Raw genomic sequence first — 20,803 nt, 5'->3', positions numbered from 1 at the left:
AAGATTATTCAAATTATCTGAGTGCATGGTCTAAGAGTATGTGCAGACACTTTGATGGGGAAAACAAGGTTTCCATGGTGCAGGCATATATTTTGAAAAGGTTGCATTTACGGTTTTAATTAAACTTGGGTGTGTTTTGGGAATACCATGCAATAAACCAATCAAACTTTCATCTCTAATTCCCTCCAAAAGCAATTGCTGCTTGCACCTTGGCAGGCTGTTAGTATAAAAGCAGATTTTCCATTAAGGCAGAGCATTTTTCTGCAGAGGAAACAGATCTGCTCTGCACAAGCACCATCTGCTTGTGTGCAGCAAGCAAACTTAATGCCCATTGTACACCCTCTTACAGGTGCAAAATAATAATAACAACACATTTTGTATGGTTCAAAGAAACGAACCGAGCCTTAAAGGATATGTTCGGTATTCACTGCACCTACGTGTCTTTGTCAGGGGCTTTTATTCTGAAGGACACAGTTCCTCCATTGTAGGAAATTCTGATAGGTCGCTATGTTAATGTTATGTATTGGACTTTGCACAAAATCTCATCATTAACCTGAAAGTACTGCAGATAAAGCCATATACTCTGTCAATATAATTGGCTGTAACTGTAAGTTCAACCACAGTAGGTGCTCTTTTATGCCGCAGTCCTCTACCTTTTGAAATGAACTTATAGGAGTTGTATGTATATATAAATATATATACAAGTCCCACTTTAGCCTCAATATATCACAATTAAAAGTTTAGTGCACTTTTTGAAGAGAGTCTGTAGAAAGTCATTAATAGAACAGATCTCTGAGCTGCAGTTCCAAATAATTGAGCCACCTGCTATAGCGAATAATAAAAAAAAAGAGGTAACACTTACTATTGCAGTACAGAAACAATGGCACAATAGAATGGAATGGAATCATTTTGGGAAGTAAACTTTGTTATAATTACATATTTCTACAGTAATCATGAAGTAATAGCTGGGTAATAATAATGTGAAATGTGTGGGGGGCACAAGGGAAGATAAAGTTCAACTAAATTATATGGAAATCACTGCAATATATTAACTTAATCACCTTGTATTTAGAAATATTATGGTATTACCTCCCTGTTACACGAGTGTTACTATTATTACCATGTGTAACTGTACTGTAATGTAAAGTTCTACCACATAACAGACACAATCTCGAAGTGATTTGTGCTTTTTGATAGAGAGACTTCAAATGGAAATGTGTCACATACTTCACATGTCCCTAAAAACCAAGGGGTCTGCTGTCAGCTAATCTTAAATTGACATGAGGAGGTCAGTCAGTACATGCTGCCCAGCTACGGTTGACCGTGATGTTAAAAAACAAGGAGAAACGGTGGTGGGCTAATTCCTAATGAATCATCGAGGATGTCATTTAGTGTCTGCTGTCTCTGCTGTGTGCCCCGGAGACAGTGGAAATGCTGATTGCCCCAACTTCAAATGAATGTATTGCATTTTGCATTAACTCATAAAAATGTGGCCGTGGAGAAAGTGTCTTGGCTCATTAGTTTTAGCTATTTATGTGTTATGGTGTGTTTGAGATCAAGTTAGATATATATAGTGGGCCTACTGTTTATTTACAAATGATTTTCCTTGCTGCAGAAAGGCTAGTGTTAACCAATGAAGGGTAATTATTTGTCTTCAATATTTTTTTTCAGCTGTACATTCTGTGTAAAATAACCGTTGTTCAGTATCACGCCTGCTGCCCAGGTTTTGCATGTTTTCTTTGCTAATACTGTATATTATATACACATAATACATCTTGAAATAATTAATATAGCAGCGAAGGCCACAGTGCTCATCAGCAGATAGATCTGTTTGCACGTCACCAGTGTGTGCCTCAAAATGCCACTAGAATTAAGCAGCAGGGGATGATAATTGTTGCTCGGAAAATGGCGGCGCAGACACTAAGTGAAAATATGTTGCCTTTTAATGGGAGAAATCACAACAAGCAATAAAATGCCGCCTTGTGGGAGTCGACAGATCAATAAAGTTATGCAATTGGACCTATTATGTGTTTGAATTGCTCTTTTATGTGTAATCTGCACAGTCAGGTATACAGGATTTTTGTTTTAGCACAAACAGAAGCATATTGAAAGATCTTGGGTAAACAATGATACCAAAGTTAGGTTCAGAAATAGTTGCAATAGAATTACATCTGTTACATCGATATACTATGAGATCAAGATTTAGCTATTTATATGTTATGGTGCAAAATGAACATGTTTTTGAAGCTAATAGGAGACGCACCGCATCTGTCAGTCGTATGTCAAGTGCCAACATCTTGTACTGTGCAGTAGGATGAGTCCATGTGGCTTGTAGTGGGAAGCTGGCTGCTTGGTACTGGGGCCTCATGGTGAACATGAACAGGAGCTGTGTGGGAGCTGTTGGACAAGTTCTACCAAGCCAATGTATTAAAAAAAAGAAAAAAAAAAAAAAAGGAAGTGAAATTTAGACTAGTGTAGCATTAAATTACTTTACAGGCGGCTTATTCCATCGGACTTGTTGGATACTAACAACATCATTTTATATACAGTGGTGATGAAAAATTACAAGTTGTAGAATCAATTGTCTGTAGAATACGTTAACTATTACAATTCAGTTGTGTGTTTTTTTAGGATTTAAAAAAAAAAAAAAAGAACAATAGTCATCCCTTGGCCAAAGGAATGAGTGAACAGAAGTTGCTGGTTGTGGTTGTTAACTCATCTAAAAAACCGAGTATGTATTATTGGCACAATGATTTACTGTTCACAATGCAAACTCATGTGTCATTGACACATAACTCTATCGATCAACATCTATTGACCACATAACTAAAGTAATCACTCTTAAGCATTGAAAATATGAAAATAAACTATGTTTCCAGTCAATAAATAACTTAACTTGAAACGCATCACTTTTATTTTATTTTTTTGGTCCACAACCATGTCAACCTTATTGTTTGATTAAATGATTTACAACTTTAACGGTAACAACCTGTCGGTCACTGCTCAAAGCACAGGGAAATATTATGTCGCCAAACACCCAATAACATTAATGAGTGAACGCACTAATCAGTTGGAATCTTAATCAATCACTCAATCATCCACTTCTCTGTCATGTGACACGTTGCCCATAAATTCAAACAGCACTCGCGTTCTATTGAGTGACACATTGAAGGACAGGTAATGACAATATGCAATATGCAATTACTTTTTTCCAAACAGCAGTCCAAATCCAAATATATTTAGCACGCTGACATGCAAGACAAGACAAAGTCCTGACCTTTGTGAAGCTGCAGCTAACAGCTCTGTTGAATTTTACTTGATAAACGACGATAAGATCAATATTAAAAAGAGGTGCCACTTATATGTCTGGTAATCCATTCATGGGGGACCATGATATAAAGATTTTCATCAGCTCAGTGCAGAAGCACAGTGATTTCTACATTCTTCTTGACAAAGGGAACTAATGGCAAGATTGTAGTCATTTAATCTCAAGATCCTGCTAATCCTGTTAATGTTAAATATGCAATTTAATATACCTGAAAAGCAATCTAAGTAAAACGAAAAGAGTGTCCCCCGAAGGTGCTGTGTACCCAAATGTCAACTGATTATTCTGCAGAATGTTCAGGGACTGGTACTGTAGGGCAAAGAATATAGGGGGGAGATGAGGTCTCACAGTGAGTGAGTGAAAATTAACACAACTTGTTCTTTCATGTTTGAGTAAATAAATGAAGAATTAACAATGGCTTCTTTTACAGCGCTATCTCGAGTTCTCCCTTAAAGTAAGGCATATACCCAAAGTGAGGTCATTAATAATTCAAGCAGCCATACAGTTCTCCAAACAAACTCACAAAGACGACTGCAGGCTCAGTCATAAAAGAGCACTCAACGTCAAAGAGGCTTTTAATGGCTTCCATTCGGATTTTGTGTCCCCATTTCTTAGTTTAAAGGTGTGTTATCATATTGACTTAAAACATAATTTGCCTGAGATGTGACTCACTGAGTAGTGCCAAATCCCATGTGCTAGAGGGGGGAAAAAAATGGTGCTTATTATTATTTAGTGTTTACACTCGCTCTGTGGATGCTAGCAAAAAGTTTGGGAAATTACAGACCATGGTTTACATTAAAAAGAAATCAGGCTTAGAGCATGCTTTAACAGTTTAAGAAAATACATTATTCATGATGTAAAGACAAGTAATGGTGTTTAAATGCTTTGCACTTAAAATTATACATTACCCTCTGTCTGCTATTGTTTTCTGTGCATCGTGTGTGCGATTTTGAACATCAAGTCACAGGTTGTTTTTCTTTCATTCGCTCTATAGAATTTCATTCGCGTTTCATGTTTGTGGAGGAAAAAATCACCTCGTCATTATACTCCTGCGCCGTGTCTTTCTCATCCGCATAATATTCTGTAGATACATGAATAGGACGTTGTAGCCCTTTGATTAGCCTCTATTTTTATATCATCTTATGTCCATGGAGATTCAATTACTGGCTGAATATGGATGATTTATGTGACCATTCAGTCGCGCCTGATTTGAAATCGGGAGGAAATACAGAACAAATGCATCTATCAGTGACTTTAAACGCCATAATGAGGTGAAAGGATAGTGAAGACTGGAATGGTTTCTTTTGCTTGCTATACTATGATTTCCACTGTCTAACTCTATATTGATGTCCTTGAACTTTTGCCTATTTTAATAAATTCTAATTAGATTAGAGCAAGAGCGGGTATGAAAAGAGCTTTTTTTTTCTTTCCTTCTCTGATTAGGGAAGGGGAAAAAAAATGTGTGTGGCGCTACGCAGCAAGGCTCATTAAGGCTGTTCCCACAGAAGTGCAAGGGAAAGGGAAGATGCTGGTTTTGTCATTCAGGCTCACAGATTACACTTTGCATGTTGTTTTAAAAAAAGTGGATGCTCAGTCATAAATATGTATTGATTATTCAATGCACAAACCCTGCCGCAATCTTTTCATTAAGAGCGTGTCAAAAAAAGTAGGAGCTATTCCAAGTACTTGGATGAATTAAAACGCGGTAAGTCATTTTGTTAATATTCATCCAAGCAAGAACCCCATAAACCAGAATATTCACCATAGCGACGGCAGATAATTCTGTGTAAATGAACCGCTTCACCTGAACCATCAACGACGTGAAGAAAGGGATACGTTTTAAATTACCTCCCTTTTCCAAAGGCGTGCAGGACTTTTGCCGCGGAGCAGGAGGCCTGAGAGCTTTGACTGCATATCAGACAGGTACATCGACATTATGTGAACTTGCTGACAATAGGTCGGGCAGGCTATTCAGCCAAAGGTATGGGGGAGGGGGGGGCAGGGTGTCATGAACCTTTAAAACTACACGTTCCTCTGCAGCAAGTGTCTCGCCAGCGTCTTCTTTCAGCTCTCTGCAGAGCACCTCTGATCGGGCAGCAGCCTTTGTGTGCCCGGATAATGCACTTCAATCATCCTTAATGTCATATAGGCTCAGAAGAAGCTTGGAGGGTGGCTTTGTTCCCTCTCCGATCCAAATGGAAAATTTAAATGTGTAATAAGATTTAGAACTGTACATATATTTCACACTAATTATACTGACCGGTTGTGTTGAGAGATGTGTTGTGTGCATATAGGGATGGGAACATGATGAGGAGCTGTTGCTGTTTTTGATTGACACGTGTTTGTGACGGCTTAACAGGAAACATTTAAACCGCCATGTTAAGGTTAAAACTGATTTAATACACTTTGTTTGTTTTGGATTTTTTTCTTTTTTTTTTTTAATATAGCACTTAATATTCTGGACATGATAGGTTGCAGGAAAAGCTTGCGGTGTGGTAATCAATTCCATGCATTGGCCAACACTAAGATGGTGAATGGCTAATTGACCACAGTAATGGTGCATGGCTATGCAGTGGTGGACGATGGAGATGTGCACATTAAAAAACAATTAATTTCCAATACCAATGTCACTCTTGGCTGCCTCTGCTCCTGCACATAACAAGGATCTGTCACTGATGAAGCGTTTCATACTCCATCTCGAATTTGGCAAGGTAAAGTTAGAAGACCTTCCTATCTGTTGGACTGATACATGATTGGGTTTGTCCATATTAGAGCCATCTGATGAGATTTTCAGTTGATAAGTCTATTTAATATCAATTCATCCTCTCCGGCAATAACCACGAGGTTGAGATCTGGTCATGCACTGATGACATTTTCTGTTTCATGCCGATGAGCCAAATTTCTTTAACTCTTGTTTATGGAAAATGTTAAGCTGCAGCAGGCCAATTTGCTCTTTGGCAGCTACACGTGGCAACAACGAGACATGGTTGTGGAAGTTGGAATAGCTTTTGCCACAAATCGCAACCACTTCAATAAACCACACATTTTAGCCCTAATGTGTTGGTTCTTAGTCGCTGGGTAATGCTGGATTAGATTTTTGTATGCTGGTGGTGAATACTGTATTCTTGTTGTTGAGTGTTTGTTGGTGGCTGTTTAATCCAAATGTACTAATCTACATTGTGACCATATCAAAGAGAATTGCCTACAGCGAGGCGATTGTGTGATGATAAATCACAGTGCCCTTGACTATAGGGAATAATCTGGTGCATTTGATGCAACGTACTACAAGAAATTTGTAAGACATCAAGGAAACTAGCAGAACCGCGTTGGATGCTTTATCGATGCTCAACACTGGCGTTATAGCCGTTTGTGCACAGACGTACCCACTTTAACTTTGGTTACTTCCATGGCCTTTCATTAGTCAAGGACAAACACCCAAAATAACAGATGCACAAGTGAATGATGACTTTTTGCTTGTTTGTTTTTCATCAGGCTGTAAAAAAATATTTCTAAGGATATTTGGAGAGTATTTTTTGTAAATAATAACATGAAAGCCTCTTCGGCATGTACAAAAAACCCATCTTGAATTAATTATTAAAATCCTTTTCTTATTCCACACAATTACCTTGCCTTGCAGTTACAATTACCCTCCAGCATAATTTCAACAGCACTATTCAGCATAATTTAAAATTAAGATAATGCTTCTTTTTCGTTATTACTTTAATGGCACTCGGCATCTTTTCATTACAAACGGTTGGAAAGGAAGACAGGATGCATGTATTAACCTTAAAATGTACCAGCATCATAGGTGAGGTTATTGTACAAGCTGGAATTTGTGACTCAGACTCTTTGTGAGTCAGGTTTATTAATTTTGAAAAAGATTTAGCCTTTTTCAAAATCTTTGGCAAATTCAGTTAGAGGAAGAAGGAAAGAAACATATTAAAAAGCTAGAAATGGGCTAGATTTGAAGACAGTGTCACATTGTGTCGTGTGTTCCTGGGATAGACTGAATGGAACTGAATCCCTGCAGGGTTTTCAGTCCACTTTCTCTTCTCTCTCCCTTTATGAAGGTCTAATGAAAATATTCCATGTCAGAAATCTGCACACCTCACTGTAATATAAAGATGGAGGGGGTTCATTCATTTCTGTCAATGGTCGGAAGAATAAGTTGAATAAATAAATGAATACATAAATAAATAAATAAATAAATACCCGGTCATGGTACAGTTCTCAAATAATCCTAAACGTATGCAAGGCAGTAAGCGGTTTTTCAAAGCAATTAGCTTAGAATCCTCTGTGTATCGCTCCAAAGTAAACATTCATCTCAATGAACGTGTCAGTGGCATCGCAAATGAAAAGACACTGGGTTCTTGTTTGCGAACATCCAGCCTTCCGTCGGTTTGCGGCGCTGCTGGTGTGAATCCCAGCTGACACAGGGCGAAAAGGCGCAGTTCATTCTGGACAGGTCAGCAGTCCATCAAAGGGCAAACACGTAGAGACGACTGTGGGAGGAAGTCGGACGAAACCCAGAGAAAACCCATGCATACACAGGGGAGAACAAACCATGAGTTGTAATGACCTTGTTCCGATCGGGTTGTGAACTTGGGTCTTTTTGCTGCACACTACTGAGGAACAAGGCTGCATTTTTTTTCTTTATGTCATAAATCTGTTTCAACAGAACAATGCTATACTTATTACTTTAAGTAAGAGACTGATAGCAAGAGATATTAGACATGATCCACATGTTTAACTTATAGCTGTAATCATTGATCAACAACGGTTCACAGGGTCCTTCAAAAATAACCAACATTATAGTAAATACTCTGTATTACATCAAAGTGCACATTCATTTATATTTAAATGAAGAGCAAGTGTGTGTTCTTTCTCGGAAACGTTGATCACAGGAGATGAGCTGGTTGATCGGTGCATGATCTAAAGCTTCACAGACATTTCTTCTCGTTAGTGAAAGTCTCCATTTCGCCAGAGAGCAATTTATCATTTCACGACACATTTGCAAAAATAAGTAAATAAATAAATAGATAATAAGAAGAATAAGAATAATACATGTGTAGAAAGTATGCCGAGTGTAGATAAATTGTAAATGCATGAAGAAAGAAGGAGAAAACAGCTCCGCAGAATCATTTGCACGAATCACGTGCAAAGCATTTGCACTTTGTCCAAAAACATTGAGAAACTGTGTTTATGATGTGCACACGTGACTAAATGATGTGGAGGATAAACGTGCCAGTTTGGGGGAACAGAGAGAAACAGACTCCATGATAAAAAATTATGACTTGCACATTGATATAAAAACCCATATAACTGGGTTTAATTCTAAACAAGGCATGCAATATTTGGTGTTAAGAATCTAATCTGAGGCTGTTCATAATCTTGTTAAAGAGAAGTCATATAAAAGTCAACTTGATTGTCCTTTTTTTTGCAGAAATTACCAAAAGTATAGCAGCAAGATCGCGCTTATTTTAAATGGAACCAAAGTTAAAATAAAAATGGTATGAAAAATAATAAAATGTGTACTTATTGTTCTAAAATATAATACACATTAACGTGAAAGAGGAATATTTACATTAACTACTAGTGCTTATTTGTACAACAACATACAAACAGTATAATTACAATTCAGTGCAGCCATGCGTGGTATTGAAACTTGTAATAACTGTCATGGTCCTCATACTCACAAATTTGGCATCAGTTTTCATTAAATGAAAATCCTATCGCACTGCTGTTGTGCTCTTGTCTGAGGACATTTCAGCGTCACCGCTGTGTCCTTGTAATTATTTCGGAGAGCATATTTGCTTTAACATGAGCTCAGCCAATGAGCCAAGACAGGGCATGTTTCAGGCGTCTTCCTCATGACTAACTTGCATATGACACAATGTTCTCTGTGATGATAGATGCAGGTTGGCAGTCTGAAGCAGTGGGTCTCACCAGTGGAAAAAGGATCGGACATGATTGGTGCTGTGGAAAAGCTGACAGCATGAATTATGGAAGTCTCATTAGGGGCTGTTGCAAATGATTTATCTCGCTTCGAAATATGGTTCTGCGACCACCTTTGCCTCCATGGTTACGGGAGCCCATATTGTGTTTTGCTCTTTTTTAATTTCTTAGGTCTGTCATTTTCTGTTTATTAGCAAAGAATGTCCATCAAGGCCAACTGATGACTCTATTAAATCGAAGGTCACTCTTCAGTATGCCAAGCAAAATGGTTCACAAAAGGACAAAGTGTGCTCTTTGAAAACTGGCTGCGGTTGCAAAGGTGGCTAAAAAATGTGTCATGTTTTTCACTTGACAGATGCATTGCTTGGCATGGTGGCATTGAGCTTGGCAGTGTGTGTGACTGCTAGGTCATTTACTGGGGTTGTGCGTTTGGATTTTGCCAAGTCCTGTTTCCATAGTTTGCTCCTAGCGAGAGCCTTGCACACGCTGCAGAGCATAATCATGCAAAATGAAACAAACACATCAAGATTGTGTAAAAAAAAAAAATTCAATTAAGTGGGAGATCATGATTTCATGTCAAAATTAGAGAGTATGCCCGAAGCATTAAAGCCTGAGGAAGCTTCAATGCTAATGTGCATTTTCTGTACTATTCATATAACATGACTTCTGTCTGAAATGGTGTCATTAGTAATCCACTTCCATCCTTGTTTCTGTCGGTGCACAGTAGTCCTTTCAGTTGTGTCCCTGCAGCAGCCCCACTTTTAGTCACGGGTGATTCTTCGGGGGTTGCTTTCTCAAAAAGACTGGTGATCTCGCAAGTTAGAGGCTGCAATCCTGGCATCGCTTTCACATTAAAATGCTCCATAGGCGGATCCATTTTCTGATAGCATCATGCAGCTGAGCTGAAAACACGAGGCGCTGCTCACGGTATCATGCTGCGGGTATCTTTGGAAAGAAAAAAAACTAAAGTAGATGACAAGGAAATGGGTAATCTTCATTTGTTGATGTTGTTGTTTTGCTGCTCACCCAGAGATGGATAAACAAGTATGTGTTTACAACTACAGGAATGTGGGTGGCACGTTTGATTCTTGTGGTGCCACGGTTCAATAGTGTAAATATTATACTCGTTTGGATGGGTTGGATTATTATGGAAGCAGGCTGATGAAGTCTGCTCACTTCAGTGTATGGAAAAGAGGAGGAATGATCTGCTCACTGCACCCAGCAACAGGGCCGCTTGATTCAGTGCTTTGATAACATCAGAGCTCCATCTAGGTTGTTTTCTGAGGTACTGCTCACAACCTTGTGATTTAGTGCAGGGCTGGAAATTGTCAATGCATTCTTCAGAGTAACCACTCATTTGCCGCCACATCGGTGACAGGAAATAACGTATATATGCTCACTGCCCGACAACAGACTGCAGTCTGATTGCTTGTCTCACTGCACTGACTCCATTTTTAGGAGGGAGTTCACATGACTTCAATAAGGTGCAGTGGCAGTTGCACAGAATTTTAATTTGGTTTCAGTCTAAGCCATTAGGAAAGTCAACAGGAAGCAAACAGATGGCAGAAGGAATATGATGGATAATTGTGTGTCTCAGAGGACAAATTGTAATTTGTATCTGATTTCTTGCAACCCACTCATTTTCCTAATGAAGGACTAATTGAGTTTTTTAGATTGGCTCAAGCATATGGTCCCGCCAACAGTGAAGGATTTGTACAATAGGTGTGAGGAGATACATTGAAGTTGACAGGGCTCGTGTTTGCCTGGCAATTTGAAGTTTGAGTAACGTTCTGGGAAGACTGGGTTTGGATCTGAAAGTGCATTTATGCACTAAAAGAATATGCACCTTTAGGTCATCACTTTCATCGTCATTTTTATTTATTTATTTATTTGTTTGTTTCTTTCTTCTTCTTTCTTTTTTTTGTTGTTGTTGAAAAGTATTCTTAAGTTCTGTCAAAACCACTTACTCTGAGAAAATAAAATGTACCGCCTTAATGTGCTGTGTTACCTTTTAAAATGTTGAAATAAATAAAATATCAGTAGAATCAGAATTTTTACTTTAGAGTAAATGTGTATTTGGTGTTTTCTTTTTTTCAATGTACTTGTATCTTATTCCCTTGTTTTGTTTTGTCTCTGGATTTGGATTTTTTTTCCTTAGTTTATTGTATTATGCTTACTTTTCATTGCAGCTTGTACGTTGCTAGATAGATAGATAGATAGATAGATAGATAGATAGATAGATAGATAGATAGATAGATAGATAGATAGATAGATAGATAGATAGATAGATAGATAGATAGATAGATAGATAGATAGATAGATAGATAGCAACCTCATTAAACAATCAACTTTTTTGATTTTGAACATGTTTTAATTGTAATTTAATGTGATCAAAGACAGGCATAGGAGCTGGAGCTACCTCTCTTTTCCTGCACTGCATGGACCGTACACTTGTCTCTATTTTGGGAACTTACACTCTAACAGGGCAGCGTTAATGAAGTGCCTCTCATCAAGTGCTACATTTGTGACAGTCATTCAGTCAGTGAGGCAGGAATGCTTGGGAGGCAGCGAGCGGAGCAACCCTGACAGAAGCTTCTCATAGGGGCTTCTCGGTAAAGGCTTATTTCATGCAAGGTTAGACACATCAGTCATTGGACATGGGACTGGCTTTTACTGCCGTACAATAAGATTACACATGGAACGTGTCCTCACAGCGAAGATGAACCTGGAAATGAAATGTCTTCCGCTGGACTCTTTGTGTGGTCACCGCCAGTGGTCAAGCTTAAAATTCCCCGCATGCAGCGCATCAAAGCCTCAGTGATGACAAAGGTCATGTGCAGAGGGCCCTCTCGTTCTCTTTGATTTGTGTGCCAGGTCCTTATTTGTTTGTCACGTGTGTACGGGGTGCTCTATAGTAGAAGAGCATCAATTAAATCAATCGTGGTTATCATGGTAAATATGGCCACTAATTAAGCTTGAAAGCGTCTATGATCCGTGATGGGATCAGAAAAGCTTTGAGCTTTGAGTTTGGCTTGGACAGGAAAATACTTTTCCAGTGCTGTTTGCACATCATCGACACTGTGATGACGCCCGTGTTTTTGCCACAGCAAACGCACCATTACCATGTCTTCACATTCGTAGGCCTGGTGTCTTTCTGTTATAACCTTCATTTATCATCACCTGCTGAGGTCACAGCCCCAGTGATGATTGTGTTGTTGTGTCTGCCATGCCAGTAGGTTGAGCACGCATTTTGTTCAAATTGGCCAATGATTTGTCATTGTTTTAGCTGCAGTTCTGGCACTGCTAACAGATGCACCCCAGGAGATCGGCCTCCGAAAGCTGATTGAAATACAAGAGATATTTTCATTTTAGAGCAAGACATAAGGCAAGATCAACTTGAGAACTCCTGAGATTCACCACTGAATCATTTCAGCTTTTCTAACTTAAGATCAAGGTTCTTGTGGGCAAAACAGCCTCATCATATTTCCTTTTTTGTGTTACCTACCTGATTTGCTGTTCATCCTTAACAACATGGTGCCATTATAAACTGATGGCACAGTATGGTGCCTGAACTGAACCATTACAAGATGTCTTACAGATACTTGAGGAAATTGCAGTTTTGACATTGTAAAGTGCTACTAAATAGAGTGCTAATTCCGCTTCTCCAACTTTACGTACGCGTGTGTTTGTGTGTGTGTGTGCTGATTTTATTACCACACCTCTAAGAACCTCTAGAAAGGGTGGTCCCCACAGGTGGTGTTTAAAAAGCTGGTCCCCAGGAAACATATCAACCAGTATGTGTGTGTTGGCTATGAAGACACGTTGATTGAATCTTTTTGAGGATATTTTTGTTTTTTTAGGGTCAAGACTGGGTTTTAGGATTAGTGTTAGGATTAGGTTTATGTTAGGGTGTGAATTTGTATTTAAATTTAATCTCACTACGTAAAAATTCTGCACAATAATTTATGTGCGAACATGCGTGTGCACATTTTTCCTTCAATGCTGCATAGTCATCTTTTCTCTATGACAGTTTTTAATTTCTAAGAGGCTTGGTCTGTTTTTATTTATTTATATTTTTTATAAACTTTACATTGTGTATAATTAGGAGGTGTTAGGTGCCTTAGGTTTATGTTGCCTGGAAATAATTATGCAGTGAAAACAGAGAAACTATACCACTGCGAGATTATGTTTCTATAGTCTCAGTGGAAAAAGAAGCCATTTCTAAAGGGGAATATATTATACATATGAAATGGTGTAAATAAAATAAAATATTTAAAAAATATATTTTATTTATAAAGTACATTACATTTGAAGACAAGTTTCAAAGTGCTACACAAAAAAAGATTAAAAGCAAGAATATAAACAAACATTAATTATGTATTATTTATTATTTGAATGCCAAGGTCGTGTAACAATTTAGTTCTTCAGGAATTATCTTCAAATGTGATGGATATTTCAAAAAATCTGCAGTGCTGGTAGAAATTAGATAGAACAATTTCATTTTTAGTTTGAAGTCCAAAACGAATGCTTTGTCACATCAAAAGTATGTGGAAAACAGTGAATTAATTCCCCATTGCACAAAAGTAAGCGAGGAGGTGATTGAAATAGCAAAGGACTTCTCTGTCTTTCATTTGTTGAAGCAAAGTTTTCTATTCAGTCCTGCATGAGCGAGGGACAAAAAATCAATTTCCAAACATTTTAGAAGACCTGAACACTATCCAAACCTCTGGGGTTACGCTGTCTCAAATCAAAGAACTGTTTGTGAGTAATGGCAGGCTAAATGCATCATCTGCACCTTCTGCCTCGTAAAGACACGTTGTTCTGAGGTGTTTACACAAAATGACGACAGACTGTGCGCTCAGTTTATAAAGTCCTGGTCTGTCTCTCATGCTTATCCTTATATAGCCACGGGCTTGAATTCAATAGTTCAGTCAAAGCAGTGTGCTCATTCCTTTGCACTTTCCCGGTGTCAGGTTTTGACATCTGGCTTTCTGAAACACAGCATTGGGATTAACATCTTTGTTTTCTGACACTGTAACAGATTCTGTTCTGATACACTGGAAACTAAGACATCACATGCAGTGAATTGTCCGGTTCCTACCGGTGCAGCTTTGATTTTTTATCATTTAATTTAATTAATATTACTCTTAAAAATGCTGAGTCTGCGATGATGAAACACACCCGTGTCGTTTGATTCATAAAGTAGCAGCTCTTTAATGACTGTTTACCGTCTAAGTACATGACTGACATCAGGCCAAATGACAGTTTTATAATCTCTTTAATGTTGCAGTGCTTTTGTTGTGTTGTTCATCACAAGGTGCTCAGAGCGAGATTAGATTAGGTGTGACTGACCGTCGAGCTAATAACACTGTTTATTAAGCGGAGTTGATCAATGTTTTGCAGAGGAGAAGTGATCGGTACATCGTTTAACGTACATTGTTCTTTCTGGATACAGGGACGGGCCAGTTTCTTTATATTTATAATTATAGTTATTTTTGGTTCACACAAAGAAATGAAAGTTAAAAGCATCAAAAGCAGCCACATCATTGCGTAGGTATCGTCAGAATTCAAACACCCTGTTGAGCCGAAAGGCAGAGAAGTGCCATTGTGCGCTATCTTAAAGCTTTTAGTGTTTAACTTCACTTCTATAATTAAACAGCAACAAAGGAGGCGACCTTCAGGCTGAGTAAAACAGAGAAACCTTTTATTTTGCCAAATGGGGAATTGGTTCATGTTCCAATACGCCACAGGAACGAGCACAAAACTCAAGATATATATGTAGACCAGTCAGCCTTACGTGATTGTTATCCCCCAGAAACCTGCTGTTTGTCAATCATAAGTGTAACTGCGTGTTTTTTTGTTTTTTTTTTCCCTCTGGCACCGCGTTCACACTGCGCTTTCATTTTACTTTGAGCGAGATAGATGTGGACACAATCAAATCAAACTGGAATACAGAAGAACACGCTTCTAACGTGTGTTGCCTTGTGCAGTCGTGCTTCTCAAGATACCAATCAGCATCAAAAAGCTGTAATGTTTGTTTCCACCTGGCGGCTTTCGGTCCTTTGATTATAACCCTCTTAATATTCAAATGTCTCGTGCAAACACAGGCACGGCGATGTTGTTTGAATGTAGCTGAAAACCGAGAGTCACTTCGCCGCGTGCCATATTTATTTATTTATTTTTTTCCCTGAATCCAATCAGAGAACATGTTTGTTGATATGATGTGGTTAATGCCAACAGTCTGGTGTGCAGATCAAACAGCTGCCGTTTTTTTGTAGTCAAGTGATTTACCATATAATTAGTCATGAAATGTGAGCTTTCCCCGTGGAACGTGATCAGATGTGCGGGTCAGCCTTTTTCCCGCTCGCGCTCACAGTCTGCGGCGAGAAGCGAAAACAAATCCACAAACCGTATTAGAAGTGATGTTTTAAACACTCCCCTTATTAATGGCTGATGCATTGTACTGTGCAATGTACTAACATTAGCGACGTGTGAATTTGTTGTTGATGCATCACCTGCATTGCATATTTTCAAAATGATATAATCACCTCATTAGGACCATGCTGGCAAAAGTAATGCTATTTTTTTTTTTTTTTTTTTTTTTTTTTAATTAAAACACGGGTTCAAAAACAATTTGCATGAGCTACTTAAGCAGGTCAACGCTTTACAGTGTGTCACTTTGTCTGAAAACCCGCTGATGCAAGTTCTTAACTAAATATTATGCATTACTGCAACCACCCCCCTCTTTTTTTTCCCCACTGTGATGGCAGAGTCTCTTTCCCCCTCTCTGGGAAACAAAGAGATTAACCGTGCATTGCACCGAATACAGCTCAGAATACATTTGTTATAATTATGCAAAGGCTAAAAAGGCAAAACAATATTTGTGACTGGGTCAACCAAAATAGAAATTGCACAAAGATGAGACAAACTGTTGAAGGAAACTGTGGATCAATAGCATGCTATGTCCATGACCCCCCCTCCTCTGTGGCTTTCTGATGGCTTACACATTTTTACTTTCATTTTGTTTTCTTTTATTTTCTGGGTGTGCAGGAGGGAGGGAGGGAGGGAGGGAGCGAGGGAGCTGGTCTGATGAAGTGTTAGTGTCTTAAGAAAACAATGTGAGTTTATTTGCATGTCTGCTATGTGTCTACGCTGTGCTTCCAAGCTCAATTAATACTTAATACTCACCCTTATAAAGCCGTTGCATTGTTCTATGCCCTAAAAGTAAAGGACAAATTAAATACAAAACGTGTGTGGTCTTTGTTTCTAGCCATATATACTGCGGTTGTTTCAAGCGTACTCTGAAAAACAGTTTGTAATAAGCTTTTTTTCCCCCCTTCAGAAGATCATGTTTAAGCCTATAGCTTTCATATCAACCTCTATTTTGTCCCATAGAATATGGAATGATCGGAGAGCATACAGTAAAAAGTCAGCGGCCAAGATCAGTTCATGACACAAAGGCCCTGAAGGAGCAAGCTGAATCTGCTAAATTTATGGCACAAACTGGTAATACAATAGTTATATTTCTTTATTTTGTTAACGGAACTTAATTTCATCATGCATGCTCTCTCTTGCACTGCACTTGTACTTTTAAGTGGAAATGTTTTTGCATTATTATTATTATTATTATTTTGTCCTTACTCATTCTCTATTGCTACATAAGAACTCGGGAGATAAATTCCCCGTTTATCGCAGTGTTTACTTTGACTATAGGACATAATTGGGTTTTGTGGGTCTGTTTGTTTTTTTTGTCACATACTGAGTTGGATAACCCATACAGTATATTCATAGAGCATTAATTAAACACAAGTTTAAAACGAAGGCTCTGATGTAGTTAATAGTTTCCTTCAAGGCGTGAGGAATTAAATGTCATTTGATGAAAAACTCACCCCCCGCAGCCAAATATGAAAACACATACTTGGCAAAAAAAAAAGTTGAACTGATAGATTCTGCCCTTAGAGATAAAATGAAGCTATGTGACTTAATTAAATATAGCATAAAGCGCAGAAATCTAAATTCATTCATTCAAATAAATGACATTTACAACATGCCACTTTTGCATTTTAATAGAATTACAATGAGTCACAGCAATGTTAAAGCAGAACCTTAATTTCCTCCAATTATTTGGGGACTTTTGCTTTAATCTGTCTTAGAGATTTCTTTGTTTAACGGGTGGGTTTAAATCTAAGTGTTTAGGTGCTAATGAGATTATTATTTATTCTTTATTTTCACTTTTGGAAAATGTTTTCTTTTTTCTCCTTTTTTTTCATGTATTGTTCAATTTGAATTGCTGTCATATTTTTTGAATCCTTCCATTGCCATTTTATTTTGCAACACTCCATACAAACATACTGTGGTCACATACTGGTACTAACATATACTCATTAACACCACTCCATTTTTACACAAGCTGTAGATATGTTGTTTCCCTGTCCCGTCGCATTGTTGCCCTTCTGTTTCTCATCATTCTCACACAATTTACTCCCCCCTGTTTGGCCTCATTTAACAAATTGATCCACCTTTCAGTCTATTTTATGATCTGCAAACATTAAGAGTAGGCTTTAAGAGTCCTATTTGGCTGAATGTGTGTGTGTGTGTCCTTCACACAACGACTACATTGAAGCATATTGTGCTCCGAAATTCGATGACTTCAGATAACATAAATGTATTCAGAGCTGCAATTGACAACATTTCTCTCCGCAATCGATGATTCCTCATAGACAAAAAGCCTCAAAGATAAAGAATCCTTCACCTGAGCGTTAAGCATAATCAACCGTAATCAATTACTTGGTGACAACTGTGACGTAGGGGATCTGATTTGCCCGTTAACTTGTCACCAATTCTCTTCTTTTTCATGGCGTTGGAACTCACCCCACCACCTCTTTTTTTATAATGTTCCGCTTCACAGCTTTGTTTTATCTTTGACCCTTTGTTTTAGGCCATGAAGATTGAAAGGCTCAATGCCATTTCTTCTAATTAAGTATATTAATGTAACTTAAACGGCTATGACCATCTTATACTAACTGCAAACACATAATGTATCCAATCATATGCTTATGTGAAGAGTATATTTCAAAGCCTGATTGCCAAATGGGAATTGATTTTCATTCTTTGGCTTAAATGTTGCATTTGAATTTGAAAATGTTAGACATTCACAGTGACCTGCTGAATAAAAGCAGCCATACTGTACCTTCTGATTTCCCCCGTATTTCTATATGACATCACTGGTTAAGACAGATGAGGAAATAATTTCAAGCCATCGTCTAAAACAAAGAGTTTGCTCCACTGTTGTCAAGGAAACTAGATAGTTTGCTGCAGTGCAAGGAAATCCATAACTCAGAACTCTCTCTCTCTGAACTAACACCCATTAAAATCCATTTTATTTTCTCTGATGTTGTCTTTCTTGCATGTCACCATGTTATTATGGGTTTCTTTCATTTTTCTTTGAGCTGCTTTTCTCATTGTTATTGCTGGGTCTCATTGAAATGCACGATTATATAAATGTTTTCTTTTTTTAAATGAAGTGAAACAGTTAGATACAAACACTGTCTACTATAATCATCCTCATAACCACAGCTAAGCCTTTTTTTTGTGATCTTTGCATAAATGTGATTTTAACCTCACACTGTAAAGACGTCTGCTGACGCAGTAAGTCTCAGTGATTGCACACACAAAACACCTTGTTTTGCGGCACATATAAATAAATCAATGCCGCCCATTCAGTATTTATCAAAGATCACATAAAGTTAGTACAGGCTGTACAATAGTGTTTTTTTTGTAAATTCCCAAGGCCCCATTTCTACCCAACATGAACTATGTTGGCCTCTTCCTAATTTACTCTACCCCGCCCACCTTGCCCCAACCTTACCCTGTTAGCCCTGCCCGAGGACCATATTGCTGCATTTAACTAGTGTCACCCTTCTCCCACACAGGTGAATCAGGTGCAGAGGAGTGGTCCCAGTGGAGCTCATGCTCTGTAACATGCGGTCAAGGGTCGCAGGTGCGAACAAGAACATGTGTCTCACCATACGGAACTCACTGCAGCGGCCCTTTAAGAGAATCAAGGGTTTGCAATAACACTGCCCCTTGTCCAGGTAGTGTTAGCCGCAGATTCTTGAATATGAATGTTTTGCTCATTCTGTTGTTTACATGGAGGGAAATGTGTTGCAATGTTTCTTTTTTTTTTAACAAACTTTTCAATGTTTCTATTAAAGAATGTGTTATTACCATTCCTGTAGGTATAACTATTAATACTAATCTGATGATTCCTTTTGAATGTTTATTTGTGAATGTCTCTTTTTTTTTTCTTCTCCATATTCACTTTTGTGTTCTCCATCCCATATAACTGTTGGGCAATTCATCAGCAGTGAAATGGTTTAATGATATGTGGTTCTGCACGGAGCTCTGGAGAGCGGTAGATACTGATATGTCATCAGCTTCGCTTCTTGAAGGTCAGCTGTGCATTTTAAAATAGCTTGACAGCGTTTCCTTTAAACACGCTGCAAGGCATCCTCTGTAACCCATGAGTGTATGGCGGATGAGTCAGTGGGAGTGCGGTCTCAGCACTTGCTTTTCTGACTGTTAACTACAGAGTGCTAATGTGCGTCTGACGACATCCATTTGGACAGGTTTTTGTTTCAAACAGGTCGCCGTTTTCAATCGTTCTCAGTTTTATACGCAGACAAAGAGGTGTCTGCAGTAATTAGATTGTGAAGTCAGTTCCTTTAGTCACTCTGTGATTCACTTTTAGATGTGACGGATAAATGAAGGAACGTTTTTTTTTGTTTTTTTTTTAAACAGAATGAACTCTAAATGCTAAAAGGAGAGTGAATAATTTCAAGAAATACTTTCTAAATATCAGCCTTGATGAGACTTCTCTATTGGCATTAATATTTAACTCAGACAGCATTAAAATCTCCCGTTTCTCTTAAACCCTGCACAGCCCAATTCCAGGTATATACATAAATTTGCATTAAGAATTATTAATTTAGAATCACAACGTACAGAGCTGCCCATGGAAGTTTATTACCGTCTGTGATTTATCTCAACAACACTTGGGGTTTGCCTGTGGCTAATTGTGGATGCACAAGTTTCTTTCACATAATGAAGCAGAAACGCTTATCATCATCAAATAAGTCTGGGAGGACTTTGACTGAGACAGGACTCTTCGGGTTTTTCAGAGAAAAATAAGAAATAGGGTCATAAGATGACAGTCTTTTTCATTTCTAAAATGTCACTGCTCTTAATTTATCACATTGTCTCATGGGATTTTAGTGAGCGTATACCAAATACACTATAGTCCTGCAGTGTTGATAAATTACATTGCCTGTAATATCTGGAATACCATGATGCTTCTCTCCACTTACTTTTATTAAAACCGGGATCATAGAGCTGATATAGCACAAACCATACGTGGTTGCAGTAGCACAAAAAAAAAAAAAAAAAATCCCAGCTGGCATGGTGCCACAGGAAACAGAGTCTATATCTAATATTCTGAAAGGCAGACTGATCAATCAGCTTTCT

General features: G+C 38.2%; 1 protein-coding gene across 2 annotated transcripts in view; it reads left to right on the top strand.

The window, feature by feature from the left end:
* Positions 1-20,803, top strand: part of adgrb3 (adhesion G protein-coupled receptor B3) — a gene marked incomplete at both ends in the record, with an annotated part of 103,807 nt that overhangs the window by 22,646 nt on the left and 60,358 nt on the right. For both annotated transcript variants that reach the window (XM_083897923.1, XM_083897922.1), the window contains 2 exons: positions 16,676-16,786; positions 19,213-19,374. In XM_083897923.1, coding sequence (XP_083754049.1) covers positions 16,676-16,786; positions 19,213-19,374 — 273 coding nt within the window. The remainder of the gene's footprint in view (positions 1-16,675; positions 16,787-19,212; positions 19,375-20,803) is intronic.

This window comes from Microchirus variegatus, assembly GCF_963457635.1.
Source record: "Microchirus variegatus genome assembly, chromosome: 11".
NCBI lineage: Eukaryota > Metazoa > Chordata > Actinopteri > Pleuronectiformes > Soleidae > Microchirus > Microchirus variegatus.
Note: the sequence above shows the minus strand (reverse complement) of the source record. Positions and strands in the feature narration are given on the sequence as shown.